This window comes from Bison bison, unplaced genomic scaffold (genome assembly GCF_000754665.1).
Source record: "Bison bison bison isolate TAMUID 2011002044 unplaced genomic scaffold, Bison_UMD1.0 scf7180017864182, whole genome shotgun sequence".
In the NCBI taxonomy this organism is placed as follows: domain Eukaryota; kingdom Metazoa; phylum Chordata; class Mammalia; order Artiodactyla; family Bovidae; genus Bison; species Bison bison.
Genome location: NW_011494754.1, coordinates 1,535,616 through 1,550,668, shown reverse-complemented (window position 1 = coordinate 1,550,668; position 15,053 = coordinate 1,535,616). Strand labels below are relative to the sequence as shown.

General features: G+C 40.5%; 1 protein-coding gene across 3 annotated transcripts in view; it reads right to left on the bottom strand.

Moving 5' to 3' along the window:
- GPLD1 (glycosylphosphatidylinositol specific phospholipase D1) overlaps window positions 1-15,053 on the bottom strand; it is a 65,250-nt gene that overhangs the window by 33,555 nt on the left and 16,642 nt on the right. For all 3 annotated transcript variants that reach the window (XM_010843508.1, XM_010843509.1, XM_010843510.1), the window contains 5 exons: window positions 6,103-6,181; window positions 4,277-4,374; window positions 2,723-2,833; window positions 1,630-1,678; window positions 705-759 (listed from right to left, as the gene is read on the bottom strand). In XM_010843508.1, the coding sequence (XP_010841810.1) occupies window positions 705-759; window positions 1,630-1,678; window positions 2,723-2,833; window positions 4,277-4,374; window positions 6,103-6,181 (392 nt within the window). The remainder of the gene's footprint in view (window positions 1-704; window positions 760-1,629; window positions 1,679-2,722; window positions 2,834-4,276; window positions 4,375-6,102; window positions 6,182-15,053) is intronic.

Sequence of the window (15,053 nt, the reverse complement as noted above, 5' to 3'; positions counted from 1 at the left end):
CCAAATGCATGATGTAGAATTCTATTTAAAGTAAAAACCCAAATAATATTTTGCATACAGATATGACTGTGCTTATGTGCTCAGTTGGATCTGACTCTTTGCAACCACATGGACAGCAACCCACCAGGCTCCTCTGTTACTGGAATGTCCCAGGCAAGAATTCTGGAGTGGGTTGCCATTTCCTACTCCAGGGGATCTTCCCAACCCAGGGATTGAACCCACGTCTCTTATGTCTCCTGCATTGACAGGCAGGTTCTTTACCACTGGTACTACTTGGAAGCCCATGGATATGGCTACATGTAGTAAAACTCATGTAAGGGAAAAGCAACTAAGTGATTAAGTGAACCTAAGGTTGTGGTTATGCCTAGTGGGAGAAAACGTGATATGACAGAAGGAAAGGCAGGGAGCCTCTACATTCCAGCTATGGTCTACTTCTTAAGGTAGAAGCTTACAGGCAGCTATACAGTGTGGATCATCTTATTTTTTATTTATAAAAAATACATTATTTTACATGTTTGGCATAATTCATAGATTTTTTAAAAGAATCTACTTAGACTAGTCTAATCTTTAGTTATACTTTCCAACATGTACAAATGTAGAAGGCTCCTTATTATACATTGTAAGTTTTATTTTCTAAGGAAAAAAAGAGTCAAGCTCCTAACTGCCACTTGGGTATCACATATTTAAATGTACATTGCTCTTACCAGTGCCGTGAGAGGTAATTAAATTTAAACTCGAACTGGCTCAACACGTCTCCTCCTATGATATGAGAAAAATATTTGCTTTTGGAGAATTAATGACAATATATAGCAAGCTTCTTTGAACATAAATTTGCACAATCCAGTTTATTAGTTCTTCACACTGTTATAGGTTTCTGTTCATTATTTTAGTTGCATAAGCACATCTTTAAGAAAAAATGACCTTTTAAAATCTTAGTGAAACACATGAATTAAGAAAGAGAATTAATTCAGAGAATAAAGAAACTCATATAACCAAAAGGTTTTTCACTTTAAAATGGACCATAAAGATTCTTCTATTTAAATAAACACTACTCACCAATACTGTGCATATTTAAAGGTAATTAAATATAGAAAAAGGTGGAGTTTATCCATTTAAAGCTAAAGTATTAGGAGACACTAGGCAATGAATTTAAATCTGATTTTAAAAGTAATGCTTTTCTAAAATAATGGCACAAGTCAATGATAAAATACAATGGTGTTTTTTTGGTTGTTTTGTCCTTTTTTTGGCTACACCTTAAGGCAAGTGGAATTTCCCTGACCAGGGATTGAACCTGAGCTCCCTGCCGTGGAAGCACAGAGACTTCTTTACCACTGAACCACCAGGGAAAATCCCATTTTTTGTTTGGTTTTTACAAAATACATATATAATATTATATATTATATACATATACACATATATACATATATAACGCATTCATATATTTATAATCTTTGCAGATGTGCATCTCTATATTAAATGAAGAATTCCTGTACTCTAAACAATTGCAACGTTAAAATAGAAAGCTAGTGGCGAGAAACTAAAAGCATACATACATAGGGTTCAATAGTGACTACAGGTGAAATATAACTACCACGAAAGAAACTCTGGCAATATGTAAACAAGTAGTACCGAAATCACCAGCCGGATGTGCCTCGGGATAGGAGTTGTGAAAATCAATCTGAGGGAAAAAAGAGAACCATCTAGTATATATCACAAATTGAAGCCCACACTTCTACCCCGCAATGAAGCGAGGCATGGGGAGATGATAGCCTAACCCAACGACTGCTGAGGACGCGTAGTGGTGACTGGACTCACTTTTCAAAGAAACATTTACTTTTATCATTTGTTAAAAAAAAAAAATGATCCTGGCAGCTGAGTTGTATGCTTCATGTTTTAACAGATAAAGCTGCTGCAAACATTTGTATCTAATAGGATACATGAACAATCTCTAAGTGCAAGTTTATATTTTTTACAGGATAGTATTAACATCAGTGAATAACCAGAGGGGACTTTCATCGGGTAAGGTCACAGTTTTCAGTGGGGATATGGCATCTTCATATAGAAAAGAAAAAAGGAAAAAAACAAAACAAAAAACAAAAGCATGCTAACTTACTTTTAAATAGAAACAGATAGTAGGGGTTTATACCTGTGCTATTAAGATGCACAGCTTGACTAAAACATAAAATGTCTCAAATACTGTTTGTGACTAAACAGAACATGACATCTATGGCTGTTTTCAGGGCACATTAGTCAATCTGCCCACGTGGATGAATTTACCCAGGTAGCAAATGTGTAAGAGCAATGAACAAGAAGAGATGGAAATCTAATGAATACTGCATTGGGCAAAGAGTCTTATTTCCATGTGAATCTGAATAACCTAAGTTTTTCTTTTCCTAAAATAGTCAGGTTTTAATAAATTTTTTTTAATTTCATTTTTTTAGCACTGAAAACATTTTGTATTTAGGTATAGCCAATTAACAATGTTGTGATAATTTCAGCTGAACAGCGAAGGAACTCAGTCATACATATACATGTATCCATTCTCCCCTCAACCCCTCTCCCATCCAGACTGGCACATAACATTGTTGATTATCCATTTTAAATATAGCAGTGTGTACATAACCTTTCCAAAGTCCCTAACTATCCTAAAAGAGTCACTTCTCAATCTTGGGTAGGACAATATCATCCCCACAAAGTCATTAACCTGAAGCTATGTACTCACGGCAGCCATCGTCCTAAGGAATCCTTGTTCAATACCCAGGCTATGCCAGTTGACATCAGCCACCATGTGAGACGTAATTCCAAACAAGAAAGCTACCAATTTCTCTGTGTCCTGCCAAATAAGCAAATTAGAGTTGGGGTTAGGGGGAAGGTAGTAATTTTATAACAATCTTATTAAAAGGATTAACAAATAAGAATTCATTTCCATTACTGAGACTTAACAAAACATCAGAGACAGGTATGTTGTAGTTACCCGCGAACCACAAAGGACTTTTTTTTGAAATGTTTCTGAGTGCCTTGAAACTGCTTTCAGATTTATTTACTAGGGGAGCAAAATGACCACGTGACATGCCCCAAATTTTAAAAACATTGCTTATTGAAAATAAAACTGAAGATGTAAATTTTGAAAAATCATTTGTTCAACTGTTGACTAGCTATTTACTATGTCCCATATGCTGTGTTTGGTATTGAGGCAGAAGGGTGAGTAGCCCTCAGAGCCTGGATTAAGGGTTGGGGTTAGAAATGGAGTTACTAAATAAATAAATAAAAAATAAAAAAGACTATGCAACAGTCAAACATAGGACATTTGCTTTAGATTCTTAGATATTATAAAAGGTGAACCTGAGGAGGAACTTGCTTGTCTGATGGGCACGTTACTGTCCAGTCCAATAAACTGTTGGTGGGCTGAGGTCTGAAGCTGCTGTTTGAAGGTGGGGAAGAGGGCTCAGAAATAGGGAATCTGATCTGGTGTTGGCTCTGAAGTTGGGTCAGATCCACAGGTGTGGAAACTTGCAACCATGCACTCCATCAGTGCCACCTGTGACCCAGCTGTCACCCGTGAATGGCTGGGTTGCACACATGAAGTTCTGGCCTCTTTGAAACCCACAAATCCTAACCAGGCTGTGTTGATCTTGTGGAAAGAAAATTGAATTTGAGGTCAGGGGTGACCTGCTATCTGAGTCCTGTGTGGGCTGAGTTGCCTTAAAGGAGTCGCTTGACCGCTTTGGACCCCAGCTTGCCTAGAGGGATAACATGAATGTCTCACAGGATTTTTGCTTCAGTTAGGTGAGATACTGGATCTGGGGGGAAAGCTTTGGGAACTATGAAGTATGAAAGAAATATGAGTTACCCTCATACTAATAAATGGTGCTGTGTCGCTCAGTAAGCTAGCCACAGATGCCTGCTGGTCCCCCTTTCCTTCTAGTACATAACTCCTGAGATAGCTCTTTAACCAGCAATGAAAAGTCTCCCATCATCAAGGTGGCTGCACGGCCTGGTGCTCAGAAAAGCCCTGTGCTTAGTTTAATGCTGTGCCGTCATCTTGAAGTTCTCGATCATTTCCAAACAAGGACCTTGTGTTTCTTTTTGTACTTTGTACTAAGCCCTACAAATTGTGCATTGCCTATCGTGTTTCTGTAACTTTAAATAAATGTCTGACTTAAAAAAAAAAAAAAAAAAATCAAAAAAAAAAAAAGAAATGGAGTTACTGCAGGTGCAACAATAGTACTTGGCAAGTCTGGAATGAAGTATTTTTAGGGTTACAGGCTGTGCCTACCTCATCCCAGGGAAGAGGATAGTTCTTCCGGATATAATGAACACTTGCGTTAAGAAATGGAGTCCAGTGAGTGCTCTCTGACACGTCATGGAATTGTCCTGACAAAACAGAGGCAACCGTCAGAGCTCCTTAAAAGGTTGGAGGTTCTCTTGTATATACACACCACATCTTTGTTCATCCATTCATCTGTCAGTGGGCACTTAGGTTATTTCCATGTCTTTGCTAATGTTAATAGTGCTTCAACAAACACTGGGGTACTTGTGTCTATTTAAACAATGGAATATTACTCAGTCATAAAAAGGAATGAAAGTGGGTCATTAGTAGAGATGTGGACGAACCTAAAGACTATCACACAAAGTAAGTCAGAGAAAAATGTTGTATATTAATACATAAACATGCAATCTAGAAAAATGGTACAGATGAACCTGTTTGCAAGGCAGAAATAGAGACAGAGATGTAGGGAACAAACATATGGATACCAAGAGAGAAGCAGGGGATGAACTGTGAGATTGGGACTGACATATGGACGCTAATATGCACAAAAGAGACAACTAATGAGAACTTGCTATATAGCACAAGGAACTCTACTCAGTGTTCTATGGTAACCTAAATGGAAAGGAAATACAAAAAAGGGGATATACGTATACAAATAGCTGGTTCACTTCAACGTACAACAGAAACCAACACAACATTGTAAAGCAACTATACCCCAATTTTTTTTTTAAGTTGGAGCTTCTCAATGAAATATTCTACCACCACCTGCTGTGTTGCTGCGTTCCTTCGCCTTCCCTCCAAACCTCTTAGTTTCCTGAGTCAATATTCAAAGGAAGCCTCTAGGAAGAACGGCCAGAAGAACGGCCAGCCAAAAGAAAAAGGAGCCTTAACTGCTCATAGAATCTAGAAGTAGCTGGGCTGCAAGAGAAGCTGGAAGTGTTAAGTTCTGTACCCTAAAGCTAAAGAAATAAGCTGTCCCTGTTTTTTTTTTTTAATTTGGGTTTTTTTTTTAAATCTTCTTTTCCATCACAGTCAGCCTCCCTAATAGCACAAAAGAAAAAAGCAGATATTTCAACAGCTTTCAAGTATTTGAATTTATAATATTTTTAAATGGGGTGTGCTATATGCCTCTTTATTCCCACAGGAGGCAGGAGGAGTAAGTGAAAAAAAAACAGGAACTGACATCTATTCTAAACCTTCAAGTGCCAGATTCTTCATGGAGTGTCACGTGACATAGAAGCAATCAAAAGCAAAATCCCAGAGTTCAGATCCCTCAAGTCAAATTTTTTATATCATTATTAAACTAAAAATAGCCTAACCACTTTTGTTTAAAGCATAACTGAAGCACATTTAACTTAATATTATCTTGGGTTTCCATAACACTTGACAAAATAAATAACATACGTTAATGCCAACAGCAATTCAGTATAGCAGCCAGGCCTGCGTTAATTATTACTATTAAATAGTAATTAATTTAGATATGGCTATGTTGCAGACATGGAAACTGAGACTCAGCATGGAAGGCGCTTTTTCAAGGTCACACGCTAACAGATAACATCCAAGGAATAAAAACTCGAACCTTTTGATTTCCTTCAAAATGTTCTCTCTTCTGCCACGAAGCAGGAGAGTAATTCAGAGTGCTTAGAATAAAGCTTTCAGAATTTTTACCCTTAAGCAAGTGAGTTTCGGTTAAATGGAAAACACAACCAAACTAAGTCATTGATCAACAACAGTGGAAAATATAATGTGTTGTTTGTTATTTTTTCGAATCTGAGCTATTCCTATCAACCAAAGAAAAGCAACATCATCTGGTCTGTAAGTCTCCATCTTACCTCTCTCACAGATGCTAGGGTAAAATGAGTCAGGAAACACGGATCCAGCCTGATATGCATCCTGGTGCCTAAGTAACAGCTGGGGAGCAGGAAAATACAGAGGTTAGAGGGCAAGAGTCAACAGCCTGAGAAAAGCAGGCCCAGGTGTGGGAAGTTAGAATGATGTGATGGTAGGGGAGAAGTGATGGAAGGAAGAAGTGAAGGAAGGCAGGCATAAATAAATAACTCTTATATCAATATAATTCAAACAGCACCTTACCAAATGTAATTTCAGGTTCTTCCCTACCAAAAACAAACAAGCTGATTAAGTAGTAGTAAAAAAAAAAAAAAAAAAAATCACCTATTTAAATTAAATCTCTTGCTTTTGTTCTGTCCACCCAGAAGAATAAGATTTCTCCAAGACTATTTCACTGACCCAGAACTGGTGTGTGGTAAGTTTTTTGATGACCTAGTGACAACCAGTAAAATGAGAAAAATACAGACAGGTATACATATATATTTATTGGGGCTTCCCAGGCGGCGCTAGTGGTAAAGAACCCACCTGCCAATGCAGGAGGCATAGGAGATGCAGGTTTGATCCCTGGGTCAGGAAGATCCTCTAGAGAAGGAAATGGCAACCCACTCCAGTATTGTTGCCTGGAGAATCCCATGGACAGAGGAGCCTGGTGAGCTACATACAGTCCATGGAGTCATGAAGAGTCAGACACGACTGGGCAACTAACACACACATATATATATTCATACACATATACATGTATCAGTTCATATCTATTTGTGTGTGTGTATGTTTATAGTTGCTACCTGTGCTTTAGAGTAAGATGATATCCTTTATAGATTAAAGGTTAAGATTATAACCTTTTGGAGGGTTACAAAAATACCCTTTCCCATTTCCAAAAATGATGTGTAAGTCGATGGTAGAGGTTTTCTTCCCAGCATTCTTCCTTGGTGGCCTGGCTCACTCCATCCCATTCCAACCCCCTTATGGCTACACCCAGATGAGTGCTAGGGCCTAGAAAATGAAGACTACATTCCCCAGCCACTACTGAGGAGCCACTTCTCCCTTGTTTATTCCCAGCCAGCATGGAAGTGTTTGGCCTTTTGGCAGCAGCAGTAGAGGGGGCCCAGGTGATCACAGGCAGAGTAGAGGGCATCTATTTTGTTACTAAGGAATGTGGCTGAGGTGATGAGGTCCTGGAGCCAGCAGTCAATATGGCGGCTTCTTACTTTCCAAATCACACAGGAGACAGTTGGACATGGAGCTCGTGAATGGAACAGTGTCTGTTTGACTGCTTAGTGGCTCTGGCAGGCCAGTTCTGTGTGTTGTTCTGGGAGTCCTTTCTGGATACTCAACTCAATGGAGAAGGCTGCTCCTCCATTTCTCACAGTTTGTCAGCGCTGAATCCCCTAATACGTGGTCTTGTACCCCTCTCCGCATAAGAGGGCTTTCCTCTTATGGAAACCCAGAGGGGTTTCCACTATCTGCAAATGAGCTCTGACCCAGTGGGCAAAGGAAAAGTCTGGCAATCCAACTTTTTAATTTTTCAATAGGGACTTACTAATAACATAGGCTAGATGTAGAAGCAACAAAGAAGTACCTCAAGTAACTTGAAACAGAAGGAAATACAGTATCACCTACTTTTTGTTTTTGCTTTTTCAAGCAATGTCTCATCCCCAGTCTTCTAAAGACAGAATCACTTCCATACTGAGCAAGCAATGTCTCATCCCCAGTCTTCTAAAGACAGAATCACTTCCATACTGAGCAGGTGAGGCAGACTGACCACAAGGGCGGCATATCCATTCCCACTACAGTATTTGGCTCAGAGATGTTTGCTTAACAAAAGCTACTTCAGCTAGAACGTCCCCCAAGACTTCTCAGCTAGAGCTGTGGGGAGAAGAAAGAAGATGCTTTCTTCTCCTCAGAGTTTTTGCTTGTTAGTTTAAGACATTCTTTTGTTTTTAAGATGATGCTCTCTCTCCGTCTTAATTTATTTATTTTTGGCCACATCTTGCAGGTAACTGGTATCTTAGTTCCCCGACCAAGGATGGTTGAACCTGTGCCCCCTGCAGAGACAGCGCAGATTCTTAACCACTGGACTGCCAGGGAAGTCTTCAACTCTCCAGGGATTTTAGACTAAGAAACTGAGTTCTGGATGGCCAGTGTCTTCCAGTGTCTAGGAGAGTACCACTTAGACCACTTAGACCTCTCAGTCCAGCTGTGCCCCAGGCTTATCAGTTACATGAACCCTTAAAGTCTTTTTTCTAAAGACAGTTGGAGTTGGACTTTTGCCACTTAAAAGTAATAATTAACTTTGCTGAACATTTACCTTAGCAGCCACTGTAATGGTCACTTCATATGTATTAAGACTTGTTGAATCTCAATCTCCTGGTGAGATAGTGTTATTTAACAGGGGAAAATAATGCTAAAGCAAATTTTAAATAATTCTAAAGCAAATTTTAGAAAGTAAAGGTGTCGGGTGGGACGGAAGCTCAAGAGGAGAGGATACACATATACATATAGCTGATTCATGCTGTTGTATAGCAGAAATGAACAACATTGTAAAGCAATTAAAATCCAGTTAAAAATAAATTTTAAGAAAAGGTGTCAGAAAAAAAAATCAGGAAACTGCTAGAGAGAAAAGAGTACAGAAGGAGGATATGTCCTTCAGATATAAAAATGCACCAAAAGACACAGATCAATGAAACAGAATAAAGAGTAAAGAAATAGATTCAACCATAATGCGTGATAGAGATGAATGAAGGATGGAGTAATTGACAATTGTGTTGGCACAACCCCACTGCAATGAACACTCCATTCTTGCAGGGAATCCATACTTAACCTATGTGACACTGACTTGAAATTGACATTATCAGTAACAGGTCACTGGATCCCTATCATGCTTTATGCAAAAATTAAGTACAAGATGAATTAGAGAGTTAAATGTCAAAAACAGAGCCATGAAAATAACAAGACACATTTTAAGTGAATAATTGTATAATCTCAGAATGGAAATGATGTTTCTAAGCAAAACATACAGGCAGAAACCATTAAAGAGAAGATTGATGCACTTAACTACACAACAATTTTAATGCTGTGCATGGTAAAAAGAACCAGACCGTGGCGGATGCATGTTGATGTATGGCAATACCAATACAATATTGTAAAGTAAAAAAAATATAAATAAATAAATAAATAAAAAGAACCAGAAACAAATTTAAGAGAAAAATAAATAACCATGAGAATCATTTGACACATGATAAGATGCTGTCTTTAGTAAAACAAAAAGTCATTCTTCACATCAAGATTAATATCCTAATAGAAAAATTAGCAAAGACACAGGCAATTCATAGAAGAAGCAATAGAAATAGTCAATAAACACTTGAAAATATATTTAACCTCATTAATAATAAATTAATTATTTGTCAATATAACCTATAACAAAATACCATTTTCACATATTGGCAAAAATGAAAAAAATAATAAGAACAGACTTCTAAAAGTGAATCTGTTTCCAGAGCTGAAGATAAAGAAATTTCAATGAACTACAGGAACAATTAAGGATATTAATCCTTTCTTGGTCCCGTATGTCTTCCCTGTTCTGTTTTCGTTTTTCATTTGTTTCTGGGCCAAGGGGATTCGACTAGCAGTACCAGAGCTGAAGGGACTTGCTCCTTGGATTACCTACAAGGAGATCAAGCATGTCAGAACCAGAACTTGTATTAAGGATAATGGAGGTCAGGTTTCACTGTTGCAGAAAGGAGTTACAGATAAGAACCTGGAGAAGATTAGATTAGATCCTGTGCTGATGGATTGGAATTGGAGATGTTTTCCTGTGAATCCAGGGTTTTAAACAGACACAAAAGCCAACTTGAATTCTGGGACAACTGGAGCATCAGAATAAATAATATTAGTAATGTGATATAGGGCTTCCCTGGTGGTTCAGACGGTAAAGAATCTGCCTGCAATGTGGGAGACCTGGGTTTGATCTCTGGGTTGGGAAGATCCCCTGGAGGAAGGCATGGCAACTCCAGTATTCTTGCCTGGAGGATCCCATGGACAGAGGAGCCTGGAGGGCTACCGTCCTTGGGGTCACAAAGAGTCAGATATGACTGGGTGACTAAGCACTGCACATAATGTGATATAAACCATTGAATAAAAGAGGAATCCATGAATATATAATATAAAGAGATAGATAAATGGGGAAGAAGAGTCTTTACCTTATAGCAGAATCCAAATTTATAAATGTACAAGGAATGATAGAATCAGATGAACATTTGGCAAACATCAAAATTATTTCAGGCAAGAGTCAATGGATGCTAAAAAGTTTAATGAGAAACAGAATATTTGCATTACCTCAATATATCTCCCTACAAAATATTTACTACTTAAAGAAGTAGAAAATATTTATTAACTTTCCAATGTAAAATGCGGCAGACTCCATCTTAACCAAAATTATCATCGATAGCAATAGGACTTCTGCTTCCAGGAAGATGGAGTGGGTGTACTTATCCCTGTTCTTTTTGCTAAATACAGCTGAAACCCTGGACATTGTCTAAGAAAAGAATATAACTTATGACTCAAAGGTGGATAAAAGTATGCACATTGAACAGGAGCTGAAGAGTAACACTGTGGTGAGTTCTGTGGATTTTCTTTTTGCTTCATGTAGTCCAAACTGGATATTGGAAAAGCCAGCTGCCTAGAAACTCCAATGGGTGTAGACAAAACAAAAGCCTGCAACTCTCAGGCCACAAAACCAGGCATGGGACAGCCTAGCAAGACAGAACTTCTGCACAGTAACCTCTCTGCTCTAGACAAACACCAAAGAAGAAAACACAGACTCACGCTTCCTCACCACTAGCTAAGGTCTCGTGGGGAGCCTCGGCTTGCCCTCTCACCAGGCTGCAATGAGGTGCCCTGGCTCCCCCAATGCGGTGGTATCAGAGAGGGCTAAGGAGGGAGCCAGAACTTTCATCCCTGCCATCCTGTCCCCTACCCTATGGTATCAGTGAGACCATGAGGAGAGCCTGGACATCCAATCCCAACTGGAACAAGGGATTTCTCCCCTTCCCTGCTGTGGGAAGGGGGGCAGTATAAGAAGAGGCCCAGGGGAGATCAGGACATCCACCTCCACCCAGGTAAGAGGCCACCTCTGCCTTCTGACATCAGTAAAGACCATGGTGAGGAGCAGCCATTAGGTACTCTTACCTATGCTAGCCAGGGAGGCATCAAGAGAGGCCCAGTGAGGAACCTTGAATTCTAACCCCCGTTGGCAGTTAGGAAGGAGTGTCCCCTGACTCCTTCCACTACCTGAGTGGTATCAGAAGAACACAACTAGAACAGGAAGTTTAAAGAAGATCCAGTCTCGTAACCTAATACCTAAAAAGTCCAGGCTACAATCAAAGATCACTCGTCATACCAAGAACTAGAAAGATGTAAAAAGGAATGAAAAAAGACAGTCATCAGGTGCCCACCAAGAGATGGCAGGAATTTCTGAATTATCTGACAAATATTTTATAGCAACCCTCAGAAAAATGCTTCACTGAACAATTGCAAACACATCTGAAACCAAAAAAAAAAGAAGAAAGAAAAAAGTTCTCTCAAATAGAAGACATAAAGAACTGAATGAAAAATACAACAGCTGAAATAAAAGTTACATCACCAGAAATGGTTCAAGTTGACATTACGGGCCTTTTGGTAAAACACAATGAGAAGAGTACAGCGTCACTTCAGTGGTCTATCCTATTTCTGCCCAAAACTAACCTGCAGGAGAATCTAATCGTGAGGAAACATCAAACAAAACCAAATGAAGGTGCGTTCCACAGAGTTACTGGGCTGTACTTTTTCAAACTATTGAGGACAATAAAGAGAAGGTAGGCCTAAGGAACTGTTCCAGGTTGGAGAAGCTCCGAGGGAACCAAACACATGCTTCTGTATCAGCCCTGAAACGATGAAGTATGTTGAGTTAACTGTTGAAATCTGTAAGAGCCTGGGATTGGGCAATAGTGTTATTTCTATGTTGATTTCCTGATTGTCATTATTATCATACTGTAGTTATATACACGTATATAGTAGTGTGTGTATATGTACACACACACATATATATAGTCCTTGTTTTTAGGAAATATAGTCCCTCCTTAACCACGGTTTTGCTTTCCTTGGTTTAGTGACCCAAGTCCAAAAATATTAAATGGGGCTTCCCTGGTGTTCCAGTGGTTAAGAATCTGCCTTGCAATGCAGAGGACACCCCGTTTGATCCCTGGTCCAGGAAGATCCCACATGCCATGGAGCAACGAAGCCTGTGTGCCACAGCTACTGAGCCAGCTCTCTCTGAGCCACAACTGCTGAGCCGTGTGCCACAACTATTGAAGCCCACGAGCTTAGAACCCATGCCCCACAACAAGAGAAGCCACTGCAGTGAGAAGCCTGTGCGCCACAAGAGTAGCCCCCATTCCTCATAGGTAGAGAAAGCCCATGCGCACCAGTGAAGACTCAGCCCAGCCAAAAATAGATCATCTCAGACGGAAAATTCCAGAAATAAGCAATTCCTGATTTTTAAACTGGCCACCATTCTGAGTATGATGATGAAAGCTCGCACCATCCTGTTCTATCAAGCCTCCCTTTGTCCACTATATCCTGCCTGTTAGTCTCCATCATTAGACCTGCGATTTAGGTAGTACAGTGCTTGTGTTCGAGTAGATCTTACCTTACTCAGTAATGGCCCCAAAGCACAAGAGGAGTGGTGCTGGCCATTTGGACATACCAAAGAGAAACTTAAAGGGCTTTCTTTAAGTGAAAAGGTGAATGCTGTAGATAAGGAAAGAAATATTCTAGCTATGAAATTGTGAAGGAAAAGGAAATTTGTGCTAGTATTGCTGCAGCACCTCAAACTGCAAAAGTACAGCCACAGTATACAATTAAGTGCTTAGATAAAATGGAAAAGACAATAAATTTGTTCAGTAAGTTATTTTGATAGGAAGACCATAGTTACATAATTTTTATTACATATATTGTTATACTTGTTCTATTTTTTAGTCACTGTTGTTTCTCTTACTGTGCCTAATTCATAAATTAAGCTTTATCATAAGTATGTACATATGTGTAGGAAAATATGGTATATATGAGGTACTTTTCCAGTAGTCATGTACGGATGTGAGAGGTGGACTATAAAGAAAGCTGAGCGCCAAAGAATTGATACTTTTGAACTGTGGTGTTGAAGAAGACTCTTGAGAGTCCCTTGGACTTCAAGGAGATCCAACCAGTCCATCTTAGAGGAGATCAGTCCTGAATATTCACTGGAAGGACTGATGCTGAAGCTGGAAACTCCAATACTTTGGTCACTGATGTGAAGAGCAGACTCATTTGAAAAGACCCTGATGCTGGGAAAGATTAAGGGCAGGAGGAGAAGGGGACGACAGAGGATGAGATGGTTGGATGGCATCACCAACTCAATGGACATGAGTTTGGGTAAACTCTGGGAGTTGGTGATGGACAGGAAGGTCTGGCGTGCTGTGATCCATGGGGTCGCAAAGAGTCAGACAAGACTGAGCAACCCAACTGAACTGAACTGTCCACAGTTGCAGGCATCCACTGAGGGTCTTGGGACATATCCCCTGAGGGTAAAGGGAATTACTGTACACAAGGGTGCATTGAAGGGTAATTACAACCACTTCAGCAATTAACTCTCAAATGGCTCAGGGGAAAATCATATGTATACATAGGCTCAGAAGGCAAATAGGATAAGTTATCAACAATTGGGGGAATTAGGTAAAAGTCATACAGAAAGTATTTGTCTAATTTTTTTCAACTTCTCTATCAGTTTTAAATTATTTCAAAATAAAAAGTTAACATAGGGGACCAGGGGAAGGCGCCAAGATGGCGGAGGAGTAGGACGGGGAAAACACTTTCTCCCCCACAAATTCATCAAAAGAGCATTTAAACGTCCAGTAAATTCCACAAAACAACTTCTGAATGCCGGCAGAGGACATCAGGCACCCAGAAAAGCAACCCAACTCCTCGAAAGGAGGTAGGAAAAAATATTAAAGACAATAAAAGAGACAAAAGAGGGAGGGACGGAGTTCCGTCCCGGGAAGGGAGTCTTAAAAAGAGAGAGGTTTCCAAACACCAGGAAACCTTCTCACTGCCGAATCCGTGCCGAGCTTTGGAAGCACAGAGGACAACATAACAGGGAGAAAAAATAAATAAACAATTAAAACTCGCAGATTGCGAGCCCTACGGTAACTCCCCCAGCGGAGAAGCAGCGCAGACGCCTGCATCCGCCATTAGCAAGCGGGGGCTGGGCAGGGAGGCGCAGCGCGGGCTGCATCGCTGAGAGTAAGAATCTGGCCTGAATACCCTGAGCACTATCTGAGCGAAATAATTTGGGCTAGCAAACCAGACTGTGGGATATCTACCATGCGAAAAGCCAGCCCTAACCTAAGACACCGCCAGCCCGCGCATGGAACAAAGGACTAAACAGAGGTAGCCGGCTGCAAACCTCCCCCCTCCGGTGACAGGCAGCCAGACCCGGAAGGGGGCAATCGCAGCCCCAGAGAGACATTATCTATAAAACTGGCTTCTTTGCTAACTAAAACTTATTGGGGGTCTGGACGGTCAACATCTGCCTGAGAAGGTGCGCCGGTTTTACACCCAGATAACCAAGTGGCGGGGAGGCGATAAGTCGCAGCATTGGCGCTCACCAAACACCTCATCACCTGAGCTGCTCGGACCTGGGAAGAGCACAAAACGCAGCCCCAACTGAGTCTGCGCCTCTGAGGACTACCTGAGTGCCTGAACCTGAGCGGCTTTGACCTGGGAGGTGCATGCAACCCAGGCCCAGCCTCGGATTGTTCCCGGCGGAACAACCTAGAGCCTGAGCAGTGTGGGCAGGGAGGCTACACGCGCCGTGAGCGGGGGCAGACCCAGTGTGGCTGAGGCATTGCGAGCGCACGCCAGT